The sequence below is a fragment of the Aspergillus flavus genome, chromosome 4 (assembly GCF_009017415.1).
Source record: "Aspergillus flavus chromosome 4, complete sequence".
NCBI lineage: Eukaryota > Fungi > Ascomycota > Eurotiomycetes > Eurotiales > Aspergillaceae > Aspergillus > Aspergillus flavus.
In genome coordinates this window covers 1,858,033-1,883,406 of record NC_092405.1, presented here as the reverse complement: position 1 = coordinate 1,883,406, position 25,374 = coordinate 1,858,033, and the positions used below count along the sequence as shown (strand labels likewise).

Genomic DNA, 25,374 nt, shown 5'->3' with positions numbered 1-25,374 from the left:
ATCTCTGTTTTATAGATTGCTCGAGTGAGTAATAAGTGAATGTTGAAATATCAAACCAATCCAGCTGCTACTGTAGCATATTTCTTCCTCCCTTCCTCCTCGCCTTCTTGGTTATTTTGCTTACCCAGTAAAAAACTCGAGACCCGGCGCTCTTGCGGGCGTGCAAAGAAATGTACAAATGAATGGCTGAAGTTATGCTCTCGGGGTAGTCGTTTCCTCTACATTTCCGTTTTCAATAATGCCCTTGAGTAAAGCACTGTAGCTAAAGGCACAAGGAGAGCCTAGGGTAGCATTGAGGCACACATGCATATGATATCACAAAATCCACTCGCTCTTATGCGGTGAGAATTTAGCGCCGAGAAAGCAAGGAATTATAAGTACGTAGCAATCCTCTCTTGACAGTGATCACGGTCAATGTTTTCTACGCTGGCTATCAAGTGACTAGGCATGTTCGAAATATCCCATTTTGTGGGCGACTGCGCTCAGCAATTAGTTCTCTTCGCACTTGGGAACATTTCCAGTGGACACCTCAGGCTCATATCCAAGTACAAGGATCCACATCAAATTAATGAATTCGGAGATGGCCAAGAACCAGCTGTTACTGTTGTAGTGAATAATTCTAATGCGTGGAGAAGAATCTGCGCATGTTTTGACCTCGTGGGTGATCTAAAACAAGATGTAGCCGGATTTTGCTGAGTGTTATCTAGGGATTCGCGGAAGCATATATGTTTCAGGAGGTAGATTGTGATGATCTCAGCGGGCTACTCGATGTATGCTATACCTCTCAAGATTCCAATCCCCCATCGTTCGGATACTAAGATAAAGCAGATCTATATTCAAAACAAATCTCAACTGGGCACCGGCAACTTCTTCATGCAACTTCTTCCCCGGGTGACAATGCTCCTGCAGCCCTCGAATGACCCTCAAAATGCCCGGCGCTACATTTCCTCCCATTACGATGATTCTGACGAGCTGTTTGCAAACTTTCTTTCTCCAGACATGAACTATTCCTGTGCCCATTGGAGCGGGGATCCCGATGAGGCCTTAGAGTCAGCACAAAAGCGAAAGGTCCAGCGCCTACTACAGAAAGCTCAGATATCAGTCGGCCAACACGTTCTAGAAATTGGTTGCGGATGGGGAGATGTAGCCATCACTGCTGCTCAGACTACAGGATGTCGAGTGACAGCACTGACCTTATCCGATAACCAGAAGAGAATTGCAGAGAAAAGGGTCAAAGAAGCCGGACTGGAGGAACGTGTTCGAATCCTTCTTCAAGATTACCGATCTGCAACTGGACCTGAAACTAATGGAGGGTACTATGATCGCGTAATTTCGATCGGGATGTTCGAGCACGTCGGTGCAGAATACCTAGATGAGTATTTCCGCGTCATCAGCTCTCTACTTCATCCCGGCCATGGTGTTATGGTCATCGATGGAATTACCATGACGCACAAGGTTAGTCGCTTTGCTCCGAGTGCATATCTTCGTGGCTCTAACGCACCACCTTAGATGCGCCAGTCCAAATCCAGTGTACCGACCTTTATCGACCGATACATCTTCCCTGGGGGTTACCTCCCAGCCATCCATGCTCTCCTGGGCGCGATACACAATGGATCAAATGGTGAGTTGGAAGTTACCTCAGTTATGAACATTGGACCACATTATGGCAAGACGCTTTTAGCTTGGAGAGACAACTTCCTCCGGAATTGGGAGATTATCGAGACAGCGTTCCGGACTGCACAGCCTGATGCATCCGATGAGAATGTAGAAGCATTCCGTCGGAAATGGTTGTATTATTTCATCTACTGCGAGGCAGGCTTCCGCCTGAGGCTGTTGGGTAATTACGTTGTTGTTGCGGCGAAGACACCAGAGTTGAGCATTGAGTACGACGAGACTCTTGGGGAGATGTTGCAATAACGTCAGGGAGAGTGCTTGCATATAGAAGCAATCTAGACCTTTTGGTGATACAAACGTACTCGATGATATAGTATCAATACTTGGTGCTTGTTCAGTTCCACCTTTCTCGTTGCACTCGTGAGCGATGAATATAACTTCCGATGTGTCGCCTGTCGTGGAAGCTATATGGGAAGTTAGGTGCAAAGTCGTCGGCGATCAGACATACGGAGTGTTTGTCTTGGGGTCAGAGAGGAAGATATAGAGACGAGGTTGTGTGAGGGATCGAACGAAAGGAGGGGGAAAGAGGGGGGGTTTATATGATCCTCGTGGGAGCCTGGGTGCCTCGGGCCAATTCACCCGCAAGAGGAAAGCCTGGACGGGCACACTCTTCTTCAAGCCTGCTCCAGGACTTACTTGGACTCCATAGCGTCTCTTGCTCAGAACGGAATGAACATGTAAAGGCACGGCGTCTGCTCGAAAGGGAATCTCATGTTTCTATGGGCGTATATCTCTATGTACTCGATACTCTATAATGATGTGTAAGAGAAAAGACCTCTCAATTACCGACCCTGTACTCCTAAACCGAACATCCTAACACTGTTATTCCACGCCGCCCGAGAGACCTCCTCTAGTGAGATGCCTTTCAAGCCTGCCACAACCAGGGCAACGCGTTCAATCGTACAGCTCTCATTTCTCGTCTTTATCATCTGTCCCAGAATGAACTTGTTGTGCTTGCGAGACGGAGGTAGAGGCTTTGCATTGGTGAGATATGGGGCGATTTTCTCGTCATTGCTCTGGATCTCACACCACGGAGCATCGGTCTCAAGCTGCAGTTTGTCCAAGGGAATGTGGCGAACCATCTCCAGTTGTTCTTCAGTACGGAAACAAACACCATTGACGCTGATGTCAAAGCCTAACTCAACTAACTGCAACATCTCCCCCTTTGACCCAGCGAAAGAATGCACCAACCCGCCTCGCGGCAACTTAGACAAGTAAGGTCGGATGATCGAAATGAAATCAGCACAAGACTCACGCACGTGCAGAAAAAGAGGTAATTGCATTTCAACAGCCATATCTAGCTGATCGCGGAAAGCACGTTGCTGTATCTCTTTGTCGGCACGGTCCAGATACTCATAGTCAAGTCCGATCTCTCCGAAGGCTACCAGTGGCGACGGATCCTCGGCCCGAAGGGTTTCTCCAAGCTTGCGAAGGTTTTGAAGATACTCGCTTCCATTATTTTCGGCGTATATCTCGCCTGCATGATATGGATGCACTCCTAATGTCATGGTACACATGTCCGGAAACTGTTTCACGACTTTCAAGTTCTCATGAGCTCCTGGGAGAGTCATAGTAGTGAGCATGATCTTTTCGCAGCTATGTTCTTTAGCACGTTTAAGAACTTCTGCGAAGTCTGGCTCATGGTACTGTTTGCCTCGATAGATGCCCTGGAATTGGTCTGCGGTGTATGTCACGGCGACCTGTTTGGGCGGTAAGCAAGAGCTCAGCTTTTGGTGATTCTTGTTGAGAGTAGGAGTGAGATACTCACATCTGCGTAGCGCAATGATGTCGACTGGGTCATTTTATCGTTGATCGAGGGCCTGGAGTCTGTTTTCTGCTTCGCTGAATTAAAAGCTCTTGCCTGACAATTGAGCACTTTCGGCTGGGAAAACGCCAAGGTTGTTGCCCAAGGTGTTGAACTACGATAGATGGTGCGCGACCACAGGTGACGCATCAATTGATAAGTTGGCTGATATTGAGAGAATTGTCTGAAGCTATATTAGAGAAATAAATGATTATCGCCCTGATTCGGTCTGTACATGCCATATATACTCTTCCCTTCCAGCGACGAGATAATTTTTTCCGACTCGGGTACATGTACCCGAGTTCCACCCATGCAGGTAGAAATGGCAGAAATCATACGCATAGTAGAAACATGTATTATTCTTAAAGATCCGCTCGCGTGGTTGTAGAATTGTAGTTGATCAGAACAGTATTTTAGTATATGAGCACAAATAATGTTTGAGGTGTTCGCCATCCCAATTCACTCGCCGCTCAAGCCAGGACTCTAACAATGCAATTTCCAGGCCAAATGGCAATTGTGAAATTGTTGCTGTCGTTTAAAAATCCGTATGAGAATCCAGCACCGACATATATGAGCGACAGTTCAGTTGAGGTGCGAATTTGAAATGGGATGCGTTCACAGATGAAGCCGTATATCGTGTCGGGAAGCAAAGGGCAGCCCCCTAGCGTAGTATGCATAGAACGTCATTTGTCTCTTTCGACCGGACATTTTGGTTAGGGCATGGTAGGCGGCGGCTAGATCTTCGGGTGATGTATATCTTTAAGGCGAACACTTGTTTTCACTAGGGGAGATCGATTGATATTTAAAGACGGTGATCGCTTGAGACTGTTGCGGATAATGGATCTCGGGTACAGTTACCCGGGCTGACTGTCGGATATCTATTAGTATATCTCCAGATGCTTTATCAGCTCTTTTAGAGCTTGACAGTAAAATAAAAAAGCCCTACTCTATATTAAGGCTCTATGTGAAAAGCAGGTTTATTTGTTGTCCATGGTTCTGGATTGGGTCTGGAAGCTTTCCGGATGGTAAGCTGGACGTCATCGACTCCGCCCCATATCCTCGAGCTTCCGAAACCACGCAACAAAAGGTAGGAGGCTACGTCAGGGTACCCTCATCAGCTAATTTCTTACCTGTCATGATTTAAATAGATGAGCTATCAATCCAGATCTAATTCGGAGTTCATACTAGGAGCACCTTTGGAGGATTGACTTCTCCAGCCCTCGAAGTCGATTAGTAGCTTATGATATATTACTATTGCCTAATTTAATCCAATCGTCAACGCACATTCCAGTCTAGTAACTTTGTCATACTTGAGAATGGCGCCCAGCAGCGAATCTGATGACAATATCAGCGCCTATGGAGCTACTCGCTCCACCATCAAGGGGCAGCCCCTGGATGCAGATGAGGTCCGCAAAATGGACGCATACTTCCGAGCAAGTATGTATCTATGCTTGGGTATGCTCTATATGCGAGACAATGTCCTGCTTAAAGAGCCCCTAAAGGTCGAACACCTCAAAGCTCGCCTACTCGGCCACTGGGGTTCGGATGCCGGTCAGTCCTTTACCTGGCTTCATATGAACCGTCTTATCAAAAAGTATGATTTGGATGTCCTCTTCGTTTCCGGTCCTGGTCATGGCGCCCCGGCTGTTCTCTCGCAGTCATATCTAGAGGGCGTCTACTCCGAAGTGTATCCGGACAAGTCCGAAGATGAGAAGGGCTTGCAGAGGTTCTTTAAGCAATTCTCATTTCCAGGAGGCATTGGTTCGCATGCGACCCCGGAGACGCCGGGATCTATTCACGAGGGTGGTGAATTGGGATATTCGATTTCTCATGCATTTGGAAGTGTCTTTGACCATCCCAACCTTATTACATTGACGATGGTCGGGGATGGAGAGTCGGAAACCGGACCACTTGCGACTAGTTGGCATAGCACTAAATTCCTCAACCCTTGTACCGACGGAGCCGTTCTCCCTGTCCTCCACCTGAATGGATACAAGATCAATAACCCGACCGTCCTTGCTCGCATCAGCCACGAAGAGCTGAAAGCGTTGTTCGTTGGTTATGGGTGGACGCCATATTTCGTGGAAGGCAATGATCGAGAAAGCATGCATCAAGCGATGGCAGCTACATTGGAACACTGTATTGTGGAGATCAAAAAGATTCAAAAGCAGGCAAGGGAGTCAAACAAACCATTCCGACCCCGCTGGCCCATGATCGTTCTTCGGAGTCCCAAAGGTTGGTCTGCTCCAAGAGAGATTGACGGAAAGCTGCTCGAGGGCTTTTGGCGTTCTCATCAGATCCCGATCACTGATGTCCTGACGAACCCTGCCCATCTGAAGCTACTTGAGACGTGGATGAAGAGTTACAAGCCGGAGGAGCTCTTCGACAAAAATGGCAAGCTCGTTGAAGAGTTAAAAGCGCTCGCGCCCTCAGGCAATTCTCGTATGAGTGCCAACCCCGTCGGCAATGGCGGTATTCTTCGCAGGCCTCTCCAGCTGCCGGACTTCCGGGACTATGCTCTCAAGGATATTGACCCCGGCGTCTCTGTACGCGGGAGCATGACAAATATGTCGAAGTTCTTGAGGGATGTGGTCAAAGAAAACATGACCACCTTCCGTGTATTTGGTCCGGACGAAACAGAGTCAAACAAGCTTGCAGAGATCTACAAAGCCGGCAAGAAGGTTTGGCTGGGTGACTACTTCGAAGAGGATAAAGATGGAGGAAACCTAGCCTTTGAAGGTCGGGTAATGGAGATGCTTAGTGAACATACCTGCGAAGGCTGGCTGGAAGGCTACGTGCTCTCCGGTCGCCATGGTATACTAAACAGCTACGAGCCTTTCATCCACGTCATCGATTCGATGGTTAATCAGCACTGCAAATGGATTGAAAAGTGCTTAGAAGTGGAATGGCGTGCAAAGGTTGCCTCTCTCAATATTCTTCTGACCGCGACCGTCTGGAGACAAGACCACAATGGCTTCACCCATCAGGATCCTGGTTTCTTGGATGTTGTTGCAAACAAGAGCCCGGAGGTGGTTCGAATCTATCTGCCACCTGACGGGAACACGCTCCTCTCAGTCATGGACCACTGTTTCCGTAGCGTCAACTACGTCAACGTGGTCGTTGCTGACAAGCAAGAACACATCCAATTTCTCAGTATGGATGAAGCCATTGAACATTGCACCAAAGGTCTCGGAATATGGGACTGGGCTAGTAATGATCAAGGTCAAGAGCCCGATGTTGTGATGGCTGCATGTGGTGATGTGCCCACCCACGAGGCTCTCGCCGCAACGGCGTTGTTAAACGAACATCTTCCCCAACTCAAGGTCAGATTTGTCAACGTCGTCGACTTATTCCGACTCATCAACGAGAAAGACCATCCACATGGCATGCCCGACCGACAATGGAAGGCTGTGTTTACCGACGATAAGCCGATCATCTTCAACTTCCATTCGTACCCTTGGCTTATCCACCGTCTGACCTACAAGCGCCCCGGACAACATAACTTGCATGTGAGGGGGTACAGAGAAAAGGGGAATATCGATACTCCGTTCGAGCTAGCCGTTAGGAATCAAACCGACCGATACAGTCTTGCTATCGATGCCATCGACCGTGTAGGATCTCTCGGCAACACGGCGTCCCATGTCCGAGAAAAGTTGATCAATCAGCAACTAGCCGCTAAGCAAGAGGCATATGACAATGGTTTAGATGCGGAATATATCCGAAACTGGAAATACCCTAAGAAGGCATGAAAATGACATGAAAGAGCGGAGGCGAAACCTTAGAATATCAGGGATATTCAAATAATAAGGAGAAGCGGATGACGGGGATGGCCAGTGGTACTTTTGAACCCTGCTGAACCGTTGTTTTGGTGAGCAGCGTACGCGTTCATGAAGCAAGAATGAAACCATGTCGGATAACTTGCTTTCATGTGCAGTGTGTATTTAAGGGGCAGATGATCGTCAGTGGTTGCATATGTAGGATGTCGATGATCGTCTGTTATGCAGCAAACCCAACCACTCAAATTCCAAATCATGTTTCATATTCGAAGTTTGACAAGTAGGTCGAGGGCTATACAAAAAGGCCAGTGATGAATAGTCTTCTGGAAGTTAGAAACAGTATAATGTCATCGGATAATTTGAATGGCAAAATTCGATTTAGCCAGGGCTGATGGTGCCCAAGGCCCCGCCGGATGATATCAAAGTCGACTAAGCGATAGGGTTACTGCCTATTCCGGCAATGCCCACCCAGCTACGAGTCAAGATCTCTATTAACATCCTCCGTATCTGACCGCTCAGCTGCGTTGTCAAATTCCATAGTCTAGGCCAAACGGTGTGTTTGGACAAGTCTTCGGAATTCACAGTTGACGTGATTCACGCCATGATTTTGAATGGATCGACCGACCCACCTACCCTCGAAGTCGGGCAAATGCTATACGCGCAAGCCCTCAGTAAGGGCGCGGTGGATCAGGGCCGATGATCCACCGCGCCGTGCAAAAATCTTCAAAATCTTATCAAGTTGTGGATCCTCCTATACCTTTGCCACGACACCTTGTGGTGCTTTATCATATGCCCTGGATTCTGGTTTCCGATAAAACATATATAGCCCATCATCGCTCAGCTACAGTGGCGATACTTTGTAGCTTGTCGGAAAATTCTTATACTGCACAAGGGAAAGCTGATTGTCTCAGTCCTTGTTATTTAGATCGCTAGTTAATTTCTTTTCTACCGGACATTACTTGGAAAAAAGAATAAAAGGCAAACCGAGTCACCATAGACATCCACCTCGCGGAGGTGTAGCTGTTAAGATGCAACCAGGGCAACATCAAGAACCTAACTCGACCACGGTTGACGATGTAAATGCCCCAACGGTCCCCACCATTCACAACGATGGCTTCGATTCCGCTCCGCTGTCTACTAGGTCCTCGTTCTCATTTCATAACAGAACGGCCTCGACTCCTGCCACGGGCGCGCAGACGCCAGATCCTCTCCTGGGACCCAAGCCTGTCAATAACGAGGATCTGCTGAAAAAGCTACCAACGACGATTACCCAGGCGGCTGAGAGTGGAGATGAGTATGAATTGGGCGAGAAGAGAGGTCGAGCAGCAGCCATTGATGGGTTGCATAACCGGAGACCATCCGCCATCCCTGGCCGTAATATGGCAGATGAATCGGCATCGCCACCCCCAAAGCCATCGCAAGGACGTCCTCCCGAAATACCAAGCTTTACAGCAGAAATTGTACTCGTCCTTGTCTGCTCGGCAGGTCTAATGCTCTTTTCGTTCTTGCTTGGAAACATGTTGGTCGTTCAACTGGAGCTGAAGAAAGCTCTGGGAATTGGAAGTACCTCGCTCCCATGGCTCGTAGGGGCCTACGCTTGCTCAAACGGGGTGTCTGTTGTTGTGTCAGGCTCTCTATTGGACTTGACTCCACCTCGTCGAGCCATCGTGGGCGCATTTGCATGGCTTACTATCTGGAACGTTGTTGGTGCTTTTTCTCTTGATCCGTCACGAGAGGTTTTATTTTTCGTTGTAAGAGCAATGCAAGGACTTGCTATTGGTGTTCTGGTTTCTGGCTCAATGAGCGTTCTTGGGCGCCTCTATAGCCCTGGCATCCGCAAGAATCGCGTCTTTGCTGCTATCAGCGCCACGGCTCCGTTAGGATTCAGCTTGGGGGCCATTGAAGGTGGTCTTCTCCACGGAAACCTTCCCTGGATATTCGGTGTGAATGCCATTATCACTGGCTTGTGCGCTGTCGCTGCCTTCTTCTCGATTCCTCCTCTTCGTCCAGTTGCCGACGTGGAAGGCACAGAAGCACCCACTCTACGTCAGTTCGATTATATTGGAGCCCTGTTTGCCATTGCGGGCTGTGTCTGTCTCCTATTTGGTTTGACCCAAGGCTCAGTTACCAAATGGTCGGTATATACGTGCGTGTTAGTGGCGCTAGGCATCGTTTTTCTTATTTGTCTGTTCGTCGCGGAACGATACGTGGCACGGCCATTGATTCCCAGTCGGCTATGGCGGACGAAAGGCTTTACACCTCTCATGGTGGCCTACTTTCTAGGATTCGGTTCATTTTTCGGGGCATGGCAGTTCTATGCAATTCAGTTTTGGTTGAGAATCCAGCATGCGACACCTATTGCGGTGGCACTGTACCACATCCCGAATGCGGTTGTCGGCATCATCGCGACTTTCATCGTCAGTCGCATTCTGCATCTAGTTCCCGGTCATTACATCTATATCGTCTCCATGTTTGCATTCACCCTCGGACCGGCATTCTTCCTTCCGCAAACTCCAAATACGATCTACTGGGCCTTGTCTTTTCCCGGCATAGCCCTCGTAACGTTCGGACCGGATATGGCTTTCGCCGCTGCCTCCATCTTCATCACGAGCAATGTTCCTCGATCCTATCAAGGAAGTGCAGCCAGTCTATTGGTCACAAATCAAAACCTCTCCTCTGCGATCATTACAAGTATTGCCGACGCGATCGGGGCAAAAGTCGACCAGGGTCCAGATGGGGACGTAGGCCTGACAGGACTTCGGGCCATTTGGTGGTTTGCATTGGCATGCCAGTTACTAGCTGCGCTGGTAACTGTTGTCTGGGTGAGAATCCCAAAGGAGGAGGAAAAGGAGCACGTCACTTGATACTTGCTACGGGTCAGCTTCCTTCGCATAAAATTGTTTTTCTTTTCTTCCATTTAGAGTACACGATATATCCCCATGTTATAGATTTTCCTTCACGACAGGTATGACAAGTTGCTTTGAATTTACTAGTATTTAATAGATCTGCCACCATTAATGGATATGCATATTACTTTCCCCAAGCAAACATGCACACATTCTTCAAACTGAATGGATCGTCATTAATTATGTGTCGATCACCCGCGTAGATGAGACTCTCAAAAATAGGGCACAGGGTTCAGGATTCCTGCCTTACCCGAAAATTAGTATATGCATAGATTTTCATTAACACCACCGAAAGGTGCAAAGAAAAAAGAAAAACAACCCAGCACCAAGCTAAGAGAAGATTCTTCACAGGCTAATAAAATCTCGGCCCTCTCAGACCAACCTCCAGCTGACGGTTAATTTCTGACCGCTAATCCACGAATTCACGTTCCCCCTCAGAAATACCCGAGTGGTCAAACTCAACATACGGAGTAAAGGCGGAGAAAAAGCAGAGATCAAAACCGTGTAGAAAGCGGATACGATCCAATACCCACTGGGAAGATTCTAACACGCCACGTTTATTCCCGAACATGATCGCGCGGTATGTTCTCCTTTCTCGGCATCCCGAGGTCGGAATTACCGATTTGGGTTATCTCTACCGTATCCTAGCCTGCATGTATGTTCGGGGTGCTGTGCCCATGCATGATGGTGGTGTAGAGAATTATTCTCTGGGAATTTTTCGATTATGAATAGGGGGAAATTCACTACTATCATCGTAAACTTCCGTTGGCAAGATCTGTCCGAAAAGCTTAAATTAGGCTTATACGAAGCATAATGAGGAACTGACGTATGGTCAAAACCTTCAATAGAGCTTTAAATAGCTGCACTATATTCGAGGTAAATGAATCTTGAACCGTTAGTTAGATGAGTTCCCTTGGTTAGGCTTGGACAGCTTGTATTACGGCTGATCTTATTGAGCTTATTTTATAGCTAGAAACTTAGTCTTGCTTTCCACATTAGCTTCTTGTCATCTGGAGCGGATGGATATCTTATGAATCCTCTTCCCCTGGTGTTATTTCTACTATTCTCCATATATTATTGATATCTACGATCGGGATTTTTTAAGACTTTATTCATGTCTTGCGTATCTCATTGATTCATGATATATAGTTATCTTTGACTTCTGTCATCGACCGGCTTTCAAGATGCTAAACTCTCTCGCCCTGTTTATATGTTAATTGTGTTACCCTCTGCCTTACAATGATATATCCTTAGTTGGACTACGGTATCAAGCGGTGTGTTGTGTAGAAAGACAGGGTATGTGTAGAAACTCATATGCCATGTTGAAAAAGCAACACTTGAACATGAACTACATTATCCTGTTTTCATTGCGTTATCGTTGAAGTGTGCGTATGTTTTAACGAAGTACAAACCTAAAAGATGTTTGGCGATGTTTCGCACACTGCGCAATCATGACCTTGCTGTCTTCGTTGTAGTCTTGGTCGGACCTCTTTTTCTTGCTTTCGTTTGCTTCCTACTCATTCAGCATTCCTATACTCATCCAGCAACTACAGTCTACAGCCATGCTCACCATCTCACTGATGTCTTCACCATAGACTAAGTCACAAAATTGTCATTCTAGCATGCAACCGATACTGTCGCTTTCTAACGTCTATCTCTTTTGTTTCTGGTAGACTTCAAGTACGACCACGAATCTCCCTGGTAGGGGCAGGGAGAGGCATAATGGCAGCAGTCTTGTGATAAAAGTCCATTACCATTACCATATATGTCCCAAGTCCTAATACTCTGCCATCGTCAGTTAAAAGCGGATCCGTTATAGGCTGAGATTAGGACTATGGACGCTGACACTAGGCTAGACGTGAGTTAGAATGACATATTTTGCCCATGGGAAGGTAATAGCACATATTCTGCATAAAGATCGCAATACTGCATACCCTCGGCTCCTCGGTTGTTAAATTGCGGCCCAGCAAGGCTGGTATATTATTTAGAGCTTCGGGGAAAGCGGGCCCCCCAGATTATCCTATGTTCCCACCTGGGACGCACAAACGCTCCAGATGTCCATGCGCATGTCCAACAGCCTGGTTGGAAAAGAGTCTAGGCTACGGGCTGGATGTGAGTTTGTACCCGCCCAAGAGACTGCTAATCTCCGACAATATTCATCTTCGCCTCGACTCCGCGCGAAACATCCCCCACACTAATTCCTAGTTCATTGCCAGTCGGCGTACTGTCGAGATACTGGAACTATAATAGGGCCAATGCCACCAGGGACGGGGATGTGTCGTTTTCTGGTAATACTAGATGGCTAGCAATTAGCGGGGTATACATACTTCACTCGTCGAAGTTTATATCCGACCCGCAAATTGAACCGCAGACCCGTTGAATTCCGCTCTCATTCCGCTGTGAACCCGGTACGGCGGAAACTAGAGCGGAAGTGATTATAAGACTTGGGACCTGCACAAATAAGAACAAGATTAAGCTTCAGATCAAATAACCATGTTTAATGGTTAGTATAATCTGTATAGATTGTCTTATTATCGATCTGTGTACTGCTTGTTGCTGGATAGACCGATTATCACTGAGAATCCTGCTATAGGATGGCTCTGAATCCTGCTGATGGCTACGGGGCTCCTTGTCCCCATTGCAGCAAATATCCTAATAGTGAGTATTGAATACATTTAAACGTTTGTGTAGTAGAAACGTTCGAAGGTGACAGTATGTATCTTAGATTAGGGTTTGGCGGGATCTTGAAGGATTCTAAGTTGTGACGTCCTTCCTCGGCTTGGTCCCGCATTAACCGAACCCGAGTTACGAGATGCGAGCGGGTGGGACATTCGGGAATTACATGATTGAGGACTCAAATTGAGTTTCTCACATAGCATGTTGCGGGGACGGAGGGGCTTAATCGAGCATCTAGGCTCATGAGGGAAGAGGTGGTAGAGAACCGTGCACTTGAACTACCGACAATTAAGCTCTCGGCCATATGGAAATCCTTTCTGGGTATTGAGAATCAACATGCAACTATTGGTGCTCCACTTGATAGTAGATCCCTGAAAGACTGAGGGAACTCGCCACCATCAAATGTATCCTTCTGAATATTCCGATTCGATTCCGCTCTTTCTTTCGCCACTTGGGGCCGATCTCGAATGTGCTGTTTGCTAAGACAAGAAACTGGTTCTATTCTAACAGCAAGCAATTACTCATACATTCATGGAAGGATAAAATAGACTTCTTGGCTTCGCAAAATGCAATCCGTCGCCCCCTGGTTCAAGAACACATGGCAGGATCTATAACCCCTGCTGCAGCGTATATGCTGAACGTGGGGAAGGCTCAACTATCGATAACTCTAATTAAGCTCTCGCCCATTCAAATACCTCGAATACAGCTCAAAATTGAGCTATCCCCGCATTTCTCTCCGCGATACCCGCATAAAGCGGATCCGTATTGACTAGACCGGCATGCAGGTCGGCATTGACCATACAGGGGTCTTAGGATGATGTAGCTTAAAGCAAGAAATATGGGGTAAGCTTAGGGATAAGCCAGGTATATATAGGTTTACTGTGGACTCAACATTGCTTAAACCACAGCAATTTCCAAGGTCAAGTCATCGCCCGTTTCACATCCCTAATCATGTCCAGTGGTGATATCAGTGAGAAACATGACATCGACACTCTTCGGCCAATTCGAACAGCCGAGAGTGTCTTTCTTCCTGTCTCCCGTGATGTATTTGAAAAGCTTTACTTGAGCCCCAAGCATCCCTCGGTGAAAGGTGACTTGCGTAAGCAAGTAGGTAATCCTACTCCAATATCGCTTATCGGGTTTCTGGTATCTGCCACCCCAAATGCCTTTATAACGATGGGCATCAGGGGAAGTGGCGAGAGTGGTGCCGCGATACTGTGAGTACATTATAGTCTATTAGACCACTTCCTTCAGATGCTCACAGCGGCACAGACCCGTGTTTATTTTCTTTGGGGGGATGATACAAATTCTCGGCGGTATTGGGGAATGGGTTATCGGGAACACATTTTCATGCGCCTTATTCTTTACCTACGGTACGTATCGCAGATTTCCAGTCACGTGGATGCCCACAATTAACATTATCAAGGCACGTTCTGGATAGTACAAGGGACAGGTCTCATGCCCCTATTTGCAACAGGGCTTCACTACTCATCGACCGGCAACGCACTAGAGGGAATGCAAACTCCATCTTATAACGCTACCGTTGGTATGTACAATCGCGCAACTTTCATAGAGGCTGTAGTATCGGTCACTAACCAGTTATACCCTTAGGGTTTTACTACATTGCCTTGACGATTCTCACATTTGTATACACAATATGTTCCATCCGAACCAACATCTGCCTTTTTACCGCTCTTTTCCTCCTCGTTATCACCTTTGCTTTATTCGCAGCCACCTACTTCCAGTTAGCGCTGGGGGAAGTTGCTCTTGCTGCTCGACTTCAGATGGTGTGTTCATTCCCCCTTCCCCAATCTATAATGCTATTTTTTATCTAATATACTGTATACGCAGGCGGCGGGTGCATTCAGTCTCGCTTTGGTCGTGCCAGTCTGGCATATCTTCATTGCGCAAATGCTGGAGGCAGTGGACTTTCCGATTGCGATACCAGTGGGCGATTTGAGTACAGTTATATTGGGAAGAAGTCAGAAGATCCAGATGCGGGCGGAAGAATAGCCTGGAATCTTTTTGTTGTGAAATCTTGAGGACTTGAGTGGTGTGACTGTCGGAGGGTCGAGCTAACAAGTATGACATACCAATGAATGTACTAGAAATATCGAGAAATCGCAGCGCCTAGATGATATTCTCATGATCAAGTTTATTCTTTCGAGTCCTCACACTTGGCAGTGTATGTATTATCCTCTGGGGGTATTTTCTCAGGTCCGTCGGAAAAATAATCCATGTTTATGCTCTACGAAAGTACAAAGATGTCACATGGTCAAAGAAGCCCTGTCATCTAAATTAAGTATACACTCAATTAAGTTATGGACAAATATTAGAATAAAGGTTCAACGGCCTGGCCCCGAAACGTAGGATATTAACATGTACATCTCCAGGTAATGAAAGATGATATGGAAGGTCAAGTGTTCACGGTGAGAGATACGCTAATACAAGGGTATATGTCAAGATAGCCTTCCATCCATGTCAATAGTCCATTGCGATTAAACAAACGACTGCCATGGACATTTAAGCACGAATAGCGAAGGGTCCGGCAGCATTGAAAAGAGTAGGCATCTGGGGAGCATCGTTCAAGCTAGTAGAGAGACGGAGATACCAAACGCTGTCGTCCGCAACGGTACCGAGCTGCTCCTGAGACGGGATGGTGATCGTGACAGCACCGTCCTGCTCGGGGATATCCTTCTTGATGAAAAGTTCTTTGTCGAAATGGATAGTGTCAAGGTTTCTGACAGGGTTGTTGTAGAGATAGATAGAATAATCCGCTCCCTTATACTGGGTCAGAGACTCGCAGTTCTTGGAGTTGCGGTTGAACTTGATGTTAATCTCAGCGCCGGGAGCGACGGTCGAGTTGTCGGGGATGCCCTGGAAGACGTTGACACAGTTGTAGTCGCGCTTGCCCCAGGCTATAGTCTATCTTAGTTATCCTGTGAGGGAAGTGAGATGGAACGATATCACTGACGTTGGTTCTTGTCGAACGCAGCGGCACTAACGGCCAGGAGGGCAGTAGAAATAGCAGCGGAGATCTTCATTTTGGCTGGGAGGCTGGGAGTCAATGGATCTTCTCTTCGTGGTAGAGTTTGAGTTAATCAATTTTAGAAGGGAAGTTTAAGTGTATTTATACTTCTGGGGCCGCATCCCCAAATTAAGGCAACAAAATCGGGGGCAACCCTCGCGTAGAGCTGGGGACTGCTCTCATGACATCAGACGTTGGGGGCAAAGGGTTAATTGGTTATGTCTCAGGATATTTATTGACGAGGAGACAATGTGGATTCTTTCTGGACTTGGCACATCAATAACGGTCGATCATTACCCCATATATCTGCCTCGGGCATCTCGGAATCGAAATGTCTCACTCGTATACTCCGTAGGCCCTGCCCAGGAGTCGAGCCTTCAATAATCGTTTCGCATGGTAAAAGCCATGTCGCTCAGCTTTCGGAAGTAGTAGTCTAAATATAGCTTCTTCTCGATCGGACATAGAAAACACACTCACAAGAGCGATGGATCGTGTGATTTATGCAGCCGTCGTGTTAGCGCCACCAAGGGTCGGTTAGCTGAAGAGATAATTTGTCGTGTTTTGGACAGTAACAACTGAGTCAATTGTAACTGTGTCCGAACTCCAATCATTTCTAATAAAGTCTTGAATAGTCAGCCTACCAAAATACACACCACTAGGCTTCGAGACACACAAAATGGAAATCGGGGCGCACTCGGGTTTGGACAGGTGCATATAGCCACCACATTGCCACCTCGTGTTATAGCCTTGGCCCGTTCGAAAGTGTCCATCAACTCCTGACATAGGACAGGGTTTTCGCATGAAGAACGAGCCAAATCTAGCAATTATGGTGGCCAAGTATAAGTCTTGCCAAGTTACTTTAGCATATAGTTTCTGTGGTGTTTTACTTTGATGTGCTGGCAGACGGACTTCAGCTCCACATTCTTTATTATGGGCTGGGCGAGGGAGTCCGGAGTGAATTAGTGCATCTTAGGAAGGCTCTGCGGGTCAGAAGCGAGAGAGAGGACCAGAAGGGTCAGTGAATACGTGATCGGTGAATAACATAGTGAATATGCAAGTGTGGTGCGGTGAAAAACAGAATATTCTTTTTGTTTTAGAGAATCGTTCAAACAGTTTTATCTCGATTCTAGGGCAGGAAGAGCAATAATGTACTGTCTGCTAGTTGAATAGTGAGGCATGTTGGATGTATGTAATAGGCGTCTACTATCAGAAATATTCCTACCACCAACCTAATTCTCTCGAAGAAACAGAGAACTGAGAAAGTATCCATCCAAACCAGTCACCAGAACCACCAATGAGATATGGAATGAATTACCCGTCGAGTGTAGCTTATCAATCAACTGCCACAGTCAACTTGTTTGTTGATGGTAGGGAGATACCTATAACACTACTCTCTTGGTACTAGACCATGACCCTGCATCCATAGCCTAGACTGCTATTACATTCTACTCATTAAACGCATGTTATGTGGGCTGACTGTCAACGTGTAGTTGAGAAACCATCCAGGACTTGCGTGCGCTCGCCTAGAGAACTCTCCCTCATGTATTGCTAAACTTGGCATTACTGCTTAGTAAATAAATGTAGATTCATAATAAGGCTTAGTTCGGATTTTCACAGATATTAGATGTCCTATATTATCAAGAAGAATTTGACAAGATAGCAGGAGCAAGTCCAAGAAACACCAGATCTTGTAGCAGAAATAGAGGAACAGTCTAAAGCAGGTTCTAATGTATGGTTCTTGCAAGATACAGAAAGGGAAGTCCGGTTACTTAGTTGAAGATGGGATGTAGATAGATGACGAGCTAGCGGAAAGGGCCGCGGATAAAGTCTCCAATGCATTCCATGGAAAAGTATAAACGTTGGATTAAGTCAATGAGAGTACTAATTTTAAGTGCATACAATGCTTGTATATGTTGATCGAGCGAGAGAAAAATGGAGTCTCAGGGCTACATCCGTAATGTGGCCACAATAATCCATCAATGGGCAAAAGTTGTGTCAACCAGAAATAGACCTATAATAGACCCTCAGCTACAAAGGCATCTTGAGTGTAGTCGAATCAGTTGGTTTTTCAGTCGAAATGATTCATTTCAAAACCAAAATAGCAGCTAAACTTTAGCAACAGTGCAAGACAAGGATATAGTATAGAGAACATGACGAAAACTGTCCTCCTTAGCTCCACGGACCAGATTGGCCACAATATCCTCATGGCTCTTCTTACCTCGACTTCTCATGGGTCCTGGTAGGCTCAGCCGGTCAAATTGTGGTTAAAAGCAGTTGGCAGTTAAGTGTTTCAACGAAAATGTGGTAAGACTTTGGGCACCTTCATAAACTACAATAATAATCCATTTTAAGCAATAAGGCACTTTGGCGGAGTGGTTAACGCGATGGCCTGCTATACCCTCTCTGGTGTATCGGTCCAGCCATTCCCTTCGGGGGCGTGAGTTCGAATCTCACAGGTGTCGTTCTTTTTTTTAGCTTGACACTTACTTACACACTGTTTTGAGTGACATAAGCAGGTAAATGCTAAAACTTTTTTTAATTTGCCTCCCTTTTTGGGACACTGTTGTTCTTACACCAATTTCACAAGAACCTTCACTATTTCTGCCATCGCTTCAGTGTCATATGAATGGTATTCTTCGCAAGACCCCTCACTTTCTCACAAAAATTCGTGTGCCGTCTGAAGGGCTTTTGAGGTCAGACCAGGGAACAGCTTTTTACAAAGGTACCCGATATTGATCCTCTGGAAATTCCTGTGGCCCTTGTAAGGGACTTTGTTCTGTACCAACTCATCACTCCCTGCCAGGATCTGGAGTAACACTGCATGTCTTGGGACGATAACCAAGATAGGATCGAGTATTTCCTCGACAGATTCTAGGTTCTATTTCTGATTTGGGGATGTCTCATAAAATCTTTAACTGTTCAGAGAATTGAGAAAGCACTTTAATTTAGAAATCTAGGAAATAAGGAAGAATTATTAAACGAAATAAACTTGAAAGGCTGTACTACCAAGGCAGAGAAATATACTTGTAGTGCCTTTATAATAATCGCATTGATAATTGATCCAATATCCGTGTATTTCCCATATATCAGAGTTATAGCGCCTTTCCATGATAGTCGGGATGCAAAATAGTACTATAAAGTATCAATATTGGGGAGAAGCGGCGAGGTCTCCAGAAACGTGGCCTCGAAGTATCTGAATCCTGCGTGAAGAGGACCTCGACGTCTTCGATATATAGCACCGGGGCCAGCCTAAATTTTTCAAAAATGAGCTTAGACTTCCGGTAGAGATTTCGTGTGTACCTGATTCCGGACTGTCTTTCATCATTCCTTTTCCGTTTTCGTGACTCGCCGCACCTTTAGCATGTCATAACCCATCGTCCAACCTTGGAGCAAGGTTTGTCTGGGACCAATCCATGCTTGACTGAACCCCTCAGGCAGAGCGACAGAGGTAAAAGATTATCGCCCTTTTTCTCGAGCAGTAGTTTTATGGCCCAATGTGGAGGCGTACTTTTGAAGGGCTCATCGTAGTCGAACCCGATTCGAACCGGAATGGTAGACTCAAGCTAAAGAGAAAGGAAGTGATAGAGAATTTATTCTAACACAAGGGCTAGTCTATAACCTACCTTATCCATGGCAGTGACCAAATGCTCGCATATAGCACTAACACAGGCCCCCAGTTTTTTGTAGCACGATGTACATCCTCTTAGACCAGGTCATCGGAGGCTATGATCGGGCGCAAGGTGGTATAAAAGAGAGTTGACCTTTTGTACCGTATACCCTGACAAACTTTCGACACACGAAACAGCAGCTTCGCTAATAGATGGTTGCGACTGTATCTCCAAATTTAAGCCAGGTTCACGAGGATGTCCGGGATGCAAAATGTCCTCCGCATGCCCGAGATATCTATAGGCATCGGCAAAGCTTTGAAGGCGACACTTACGCCCGCCCTCCTTCGGACCTATGAACAGTACCGGATGGGTAATGGGATGTAACTGGCTATGTTAGCATATGACCGGTGCTTTAAGGGCTATTCGAGGATACCTTTTTAAGATTCTCTTCCTTTATGTATTTCTTGTTCGAGAGTTGTTTTAGTGTTAGTCTGAGAAAGAGATAATATCCGGAGGTGAACCGCTCAGACATGGGGCCGCAGATGAATTTCTGTTACCATCGTCTCTGGCGCTTCCACGATTCATAGATGTGATCTTGTTTTCATTCTTGATCCCCCTCTCCGGTGTACTTTTACTGATATAAAGTGCCTCGGACGCGCTAGCCACCAAAATGTTGTGTTCTTCGCCTGTCCGGTGGTCGATACACACGTCTGCCCGGTGGAACTCAATAATATCCAACCGATCTTCCCTTGGGAAGACTTTGAATGTGCGATCATGGAGACGGCTCCGTTGTTTTGTATTGCCAATACTGCCAATGAGAGCCTTCTGCTGTTCTGTGAGTGTTTCAACTTGGCCAGAGCTGTTTAGGTAAATATTCTCTCTAGGCGGAGACAATCTTTGGCACACTGACGCCGGACGCGATAGTGAATCCGGGGTGATACCTAACAAGCTTTGAGCTGGGCTCGAGTATAGACTCTTACTATTTTCTATATGACGATGCTAGGGCTCTTTACACGCGGTTTGCTTTTCTTGATAAAGGAAATTTTGGGGCTTGACTTTCGTTTTCAGAGGATAGTGGGGTTGTATTTATAGAGAATGTACTCCGTAGGGAGTCGAGTAATATGAAATTCATTGTTCTGTTCTACCGGCGAGCTGTTTCAAAGATGAGCGCCAATAGAACAGCTCGAGGCACTTTGGCGGAGTGGTTAACGCGATGGCCTGCTATGCCCTCGGTATATCAGCCCAGCCATTCCCTTCGGGGGCGTGAGTTCGAATCTCACAGGTGTCGAATTTTTTCCTTTTTTCTTTCTATCATTTTTTCCCTTCAGGTTACATGGTTGCTATAGGCAGTACATATCAAGCCTTCTTTTCGCTGACATACATCCTCATGGAGAGTTTTAGTGCCTTATTCTCTCGTTGGGCTTTAAGGACAGATGTGCAGCGGTGTCCGGGATGCAGCCAACACCCCGTTTATGCGCATTTGGGAGGGTGGGGGTAATCTTCCCTCGAACCTGGTCCTTTCTTTCTTCACGATTGGCTTTTTAAACTCTTTACAACAAAAATTAAGCTCGATATCATCGCCATCACGATATTGTTGGAAGAAGCCAACATTAGGTCATGGTGTTGCCAGTATCTTCACAATCCTTGGTTCTATCAGCAGTGTCGATTATGTTCTTGTGGTAGTTCAGCCAGATGGAGATCCTATCACGATACACTTTTGGAACCAGAACATTCATGAACAATGTAACTTTCTCACGGGCAAGTATAAATAAATCTACACGGAGTAGAGATGTGCATAAAATGAGGCTCGGATCATGCATCCTGGGTCTCATTGACCCTTTTGGATATGGACTAACAATTTGTGGACTTTCTGGCTATGCACTGGAAATTCCAAGATGCGCATACCAAGGAGCACACAGTTGACTGGATATTCAAGACAGTCAACAAGCACAATTTGGAATGGGTACGGAAGTAGGGCAGGTAGAAAGTAATAAGATTAGGTAAGGAAGAAATAAAAATGAGAAAAAACCGACACCTGTGAGATTCGAACTCACGCCCCCGAAGGGAATGGCTGGGCTGATATACCGAGGGCATAGCAGGCCATCGCGTTAACCACTCCGCCAAAGTGCCATATTACTGTAAGTATGCAAAACTTGTGATATATAGACAGAATGTTACTAATTTAAAATCATACCTACAGAAGACGGGTGAATAAGCAGGACTACGTCGACTTTGCTATTATAACTTGTTAATGGTTGCAGCTGCGTGAAGTATAGTCGTGGATAGAATGATATTGTCCAGGTAGTGCAGACGGAGCCATAGCCACTACAACCGACAGCTTTGGGTAAGTGCGAATCGGAGATGTATATTTAAGCAGTAGAAGCAGGGTGACATGTTGTACACTATTCATCAAGCAATGATGTCTATCTTCACAGCAAATAGCAAATCCAATATCTGCTCGTATCGTGCCTAAAAAGCATGTCAAATTTTATCATGCTGGGGATAGGTATGACTGAGGAGAACGGATCATCACTGAATATAATGAGTTTCTGATAGTACCTGCAGTGCCATAACTAATGAATCATAAGCGACTATGAGGCGCCTTGGAAGCTTTATCTGTTGTGCATACTCAAGCATTAATATTGTAAGACTCAGAGTGGCACTTGGGCAGCTCAAGTGCGTCCCGGTAATTGTTTGAAGCTCTTGGTGTCAAGGGATAAAATCCTCTCTTTTTGCATAACACAATAATAAACTGTTGCGGACAAGCGCTGACCAAATGCTATCCAATGGTAGATTACTGCGGCATATTGGTAAGGTAGAAAGTCATTCTATAAAGCAAGGCTTATGCTGGTGCCGCAGGTAATTATGAGTGAATTATACCGCGTAGGCTTAGACATCCACGCTCTGCGACAACATATACAAACATAGACCATTGATAGAAGATATAAATTATGTTCAAGACTTTGGGCAACAAGATCTGTTACCTGCATCCCTATTTACAATTGAATAACATGAGTATATGACCGGCTTGGACACTTGAGACTAAGGACCAACTGCCGCATAGCGTCACATTTTTATCTGGTGGTCCCAACTAAGTCCGAATTCATCCAACGCTGCTGGTACTGGTTCATAATGCTCTCCATAAAGCTAATTCCTCATTTCACAGGCTTTAAGTAGAGGAAAGCGGCTTCTTCTGCAGGATCTGGGTAAAGGCCTGAAGGGCGGTCTCCGGCTCTGCGTTAATTAGCAATTATGTCGGGCCACGGAAAAGATAAACATTATGCACTTACGGTAATAGGGAACTTCGTGCCCAGCGTCGTATACCGTCAGGAGATGAAAGTTGTCGACAGACTTGAACTGTCCAACCTCCTTTCCATTTACCTTATAGGCCTCGAGGGCCTTGCCCTGAAATTCGTCGTGTCCCGAGAAATCAACTGCGTTGGCCACAGCAATGCTTCCATCGACGTTGCAGATATAGTCTGCTGTGCCTGCCCATACAAGAACGTTGACTCCTGCCTTGATGACCTCAGACAAGTCTGGGAGGGTTGAACGATATTCTACTCAAGTTAGATCCGTGAGCTGGAAACGAATATCAAGATACTGACCATCTCCGGTAGCACCGAATTTCTGACCGGGAGCATCCGCGCATTCTTGGTAGTCCGACCTCGCACCGATTGCTTTCATTATGTCGGGTCTTGCGATGTACTTGGAGTATGTCTCTGGTGGATTGGGGTCGTTGGATGGCTCTCGCACATCATACACATCAAAGTCACCACCAGCTTGCATGATTGGATTCTCGACGCTCTCTCCGCACACTGAGCCAGCATTCTGGCAGTCCTCATTTGTTTGAGTCTGCTGGCATTTCTGAACAGCTGGGAGACATTCAGACTCGTAAGCCTCCAGAAGCTTGTCTTTCAATGACTCATCGATGAGTTGTCTGTAGGTGTTGTTGTATGCGAATGTAATGTAAGCCTTCTCTTGCAGCGTCGAGTCGAACATGCCATTATTGATTCCCAGAGCAACCAAATTGACTTTTTCACCTTTCTGACTACCTGCTTCAATAGCATTATTCTGGTCCAGGATATACGAAGCAAAACCGGGGCCATAGTGACCGCCGTATGACTTGCTCAGTCAGTAATTCCAGTGCCCACACGCTTTGATTGAATCTCTCACCTCGGTGAAAATGCCAAAGTCGCGGCTTTCGTACTGTGGGAAATGCTCATAGAAAGCCTGGAGAAACTTCCAAACATATGGAGCAGCAGTCCACGTGCTATTAACAGGGTTATCTCCATACGAAAAGCCTACACCGATAGGCTGGTCAATGTATAGCATATTGGCAAAGTTGTTCCAGCTATGTTCGTTCAAGGATGGAGTATCCTCGCCGTTGACGAAGTGGCAGGGTCCATGCTCCTGGAACAATCCGATCATGGAAGAGCAGCCGGGGCCGCCGTTGAACCAGGCAGAGAGCGGCGCCTGTTGCGGGTTGTTGCGACTCTCGAAGAACCTGACCATCCGGTCAGATGTTTCCATAACTGGGACATGGATAAGGAGGACCCATACCAAAAGAACATGTTCTGGTTCTCTCCTACACTTAAGTAGCCACTGTACTGATTCACGCCTTTCGTAGTCTCACAAATACCGGAGTTGTTGACATATTCCAACCTAGCACCAGTGGCAGCATGTTCAAAGACGTTGTAAGTCACTCCGCCTTTCCTAACGTGGGACGCTGTTGTTCCTATTTTGGCACCTTTGGGCAGCGCCTGGACGCTTCCTGCAAGTGCCAATGGTAACAACCACGCGGTGCTTGAAAACCACATCCTCACAGGCAGGATAAGAGGGCTTGGGGCAAACTAATAAACAACAGGAGGTTGGTAGTTAGTTTCTCTCGTCACACCGGAAGGAGAATTTTAGGCCTGGGAATGTCTGGTTTATATACATGGGAGGCGACACTCAGATGCTTCAATGCCCGCTCGCGACTGAAGAGGGGAATGAGACATCACTATCAACGGGCTAAAGCTCCGTTGAGAGTTGCCTACTGGGCGAAGATCAATCCTTGGCGGAAAGCTTCATTCCAGTTGGATAGAAAAGGATGCATGATTATGTTACATCGTGGCCTTAGAGCAGCCAACATAAACTGTTCTTTAACGATCAACGGGCGGCTTGTTCCTGGGGATATTTCCCAAAGGGGTAATTTCGCTGCCGATTATGGTGGAGTTCCTGAAAGTCCTCATCCGAATGGACAACCCATGTCCCCTTTAATTGACTTAGTCCCCTGTAGATCTCCAGTCAAGCCGTCGGGGGTCCGACCTTAATCGTTCCTCTTTGATTTGGGGCCTTCTGCAATTCATCTAATGTATGACGATATCGTCAGGGCGCGCAGATAAATCAGTTGATGTGCTACTCGTTTACCCGCGGCATTGGGGTCAACATTGCTGCTGAACACCATTCTTAAGTGCCTTACTGTTCGATAAATGCATGTATCTTCGCGGCTCACCCCCAAATATCCCGAGTTAAATTAGGTATGAAAACACTCAGGTGGGATACTGGTGCTGTAAGTCTTCGTCATGCGATGCTCACAAGTTTTTCGACACGCTTCTCGAGTATCGCTCGCAACACAGTAATCTGTACCTATACCATTAGTGTCACGCGATACCTTGTGAAAAGAATCCCAACTGTCAGGAGCATCTGACAATCCCATAGTTGGCTTATTATTATCCTTGCACTTCATTGTGTAAAAACGGGCCTACACGGCAATGTCCGGTGGCGCTGTTACCCAATAAGAAAACCTGCAGCAGGAACTTATCTAATAGTAGTATAATTCTCCAAGACACCAATACTATTGTTCATGAGAACGAAGGGTAGAACTTGTGACTGTTTCTCTGAAAATGACAAGCCGAAACAG

General features: G+C 46.4%; 9 protein-coding genes and 3 non-coding genes across 12 annotated transcripts; 7 read left to right on the top strand and 5 right to left on the bottom strand.

The window, feature by feature from the left end:
- Window positions 1-350: 350 nt before the first annotated feature.
- On the top strand, window positions 351-2,065 carry F9C07_1528109 (cyclopropane fatty acid synthase). The gene is made up of 4 exons (XM_071508183.1): window positions 351-657; window positions 708-770; window positions 829-1,455; window positions 1,510-2,065. Exons 1-4 carry the CDS (start codon window positions 448-450, stop codon window positions 1,915-1,917), a joined length of 1,308 nt encoding a protein of 435 aa, XP_071366410.1. The 5' UTR covers window positions 351-447; the 3' UTR covers window positions 1,918-2,065.
- Window positions 2,066-2,456: 391 nt separating this feature from the next.
- On the bottom strand, window positions 2,457-3,475 carry F9C07_3851 (putative deoxyribonuclease tatD; the record flags this gene model as incomplete). The annotated part of the gene is made up of 2 exons (XM_041291878.1): window positions 2,457-3,374; window positions 3,443-3,475. 2 exons carry the CDS (start codon window positions 3,473-3,475, stop codon window positions 2,457-2,459), a joined length of 951 nt encoding a protein of 316 aa, XP_041146130.1.
- Window positions 3,476-4,794: 1,319 nt separating this feature from the next.
- On the top strand, window positions 4,795-7,227 carry F9C07_3850 (XFP N-terminal domain-containing protein; the record flags this gene model as incomplete). The annotated part of the gene is made up of 1 exon (XM_041285833.1): window positions 4,795-7,227. One exon carries the CDS (start codon window positions 4,795-4,797, stop codon window positions 7,225-7,227), a length of 2,433 nt encoding a protein of 810 aa, XP_041146129.1.
- A 1,055-nt stretch (window positions 7,228-8,282) lies between these two features.
- On the top strand, window positions 8,283-10,118 carry F9C07_3849 (putative efflux pump antibiotic resistance protein; the record flags this gene model as incomplete). The annotated part of the gene is made up of 1 exon (XM_041285832.1): window positions 8,283-10,118. The coding sequence occupies one exon, from the start codon at window positions 8,283-8,285 to the stop codon at window positions 10,116-10,118; it is 1,836 nt and encodes a 611-aa protein (XP_041146128.1).
- A 3,578-nt stretch (window positions 10,119-13,696) lies between these two features.
- On the top strand, window positions 13,697-15,203 carry F9C07_1527970 (plasma membrane ammonium transporter). The gene is made up of 5 exons (XM_041291887.2): window positions 13,697-14,053; window positions 14,109-14,209; window positions 14,263-14,382; window positions 14,448-14,623; window positions 14,688-15,203. Exons 1-5 carry the CDS (start codon window positions 13,788-13,790, stop codon window positions 14,847-14,849), a joined length of 825 nt encoding a protein of 274 aa, XP_041146127.2. The 5' UTR covers window positions 13,697-13,787; the 3' UTR covers window positions 14,850-15,203.
- A 156-nt stretch (window positions 15,204-15,359) lies between these two features.
- On the bottom strand, window positions 15,360-15,880 carry F9C07_3847 (uncharacterized protein; the record flags this gene model as incomplete). The annotated part of the gene is made up of 2 exons (XM_041291877.1): window positions 15,360-15,754; window positions 15,811-15,880. 2 exons carry the CDS (start codon window positions 15,878-15,880, stop codon window positions 15,360-15,362), a joined length of 465 nt encoding a protein of 154 aa, XP_041146126.1.
- Window positions 15,881-18,222: 2,342 nt separating this feature from the next.
- F9C07_t166 lies at window positions 18,223-18,326 on the top strand. Its single transcript has one exon. It is a non-coding gene; the product is annotated as a tRNA-Ser (tRNA).
- Window positions 18,321-18,860, top strand: F9C07_2157050 (uncharacterized protein). Its single transcript, XM_071509270.1, has 2 exons — window positions 18,321-18,584; window positions 18,666-18,860. The coding sequence occupies exons 1-2, from the start codon at window positions 18,385-18,387 to the stop codon at window positions 18,700-18,702; spliced, it is 237 nt and encodes a 78-aa protein (XP_071366409.1). The 5' UTR covers window positions 18,321-18,384; the 3' UTR covers window positions 18,703-18,860.
- A 1,799-nt stretch (window positions 18,861-20,659) lies between these two features.
- Window positions 20,660-20,760, top strand: F9C07_t167. Its single transcript has one exon. It is a non-coding gene; the product is annotated as a tRNA-Ser (tRNA).
- Window positions 20,761-21,284: 524 nt separating this feature from the next.
- On the bottom strand, window positions 21,285-21,610 carry F9C07_1527912 (uncharacterized protein). Its single transcript, XM_071508182.1, has one exon. It carries the CDS (start codon window positions 21,564-21,566, stop codon window positions 21,324-21,326), a length of 243 nt encoding a protein of 80 aa, XP_071366408.1. The 5' UTR covers window positions 21,567-21,610; the 3' UTR covers window positions 21,285-21,323.
- On the bottom strand, window positions 21,502-21,602 carry F9C07_t149. The gene has a single exon. It is a non-coding gene; the product is annotated as a tRNA-Ser (tRNA).
- A 748-nt stretch (window positions 21,611-22,358) lies between the features above and the next one.
- F9C07_2283399 (Alpha/Beta hydrolase protein) lies at window positions 22,359-25,373 on the bottom strand. The gene is made up of 6 exons (XM_041291876.2): window positions 24,780-25,373; window positions 24,033-24,725; window positions 23,646-23,976; window positions 23,078-23,594; window positions 22,763-23,029; window positions 22,359-22,706 (listed from the first exon to the last, which is right to left on the bottom strand). Exons 2-6 carry the CDS (start codon window positions 24,287-24,289, stop codon window positions 22,642-22,644), a joined length of 1,437 nt encoding a protein of 478 aa, XP_041146125.1. The 5' UTR covers window positions 24,290-24,725; window positions 24,780-25,373; the 3' UTR covers window positions 22,359-22,641.
- Between the last annotated feature and the right edge of the window lies 1 nt (window position 25,374).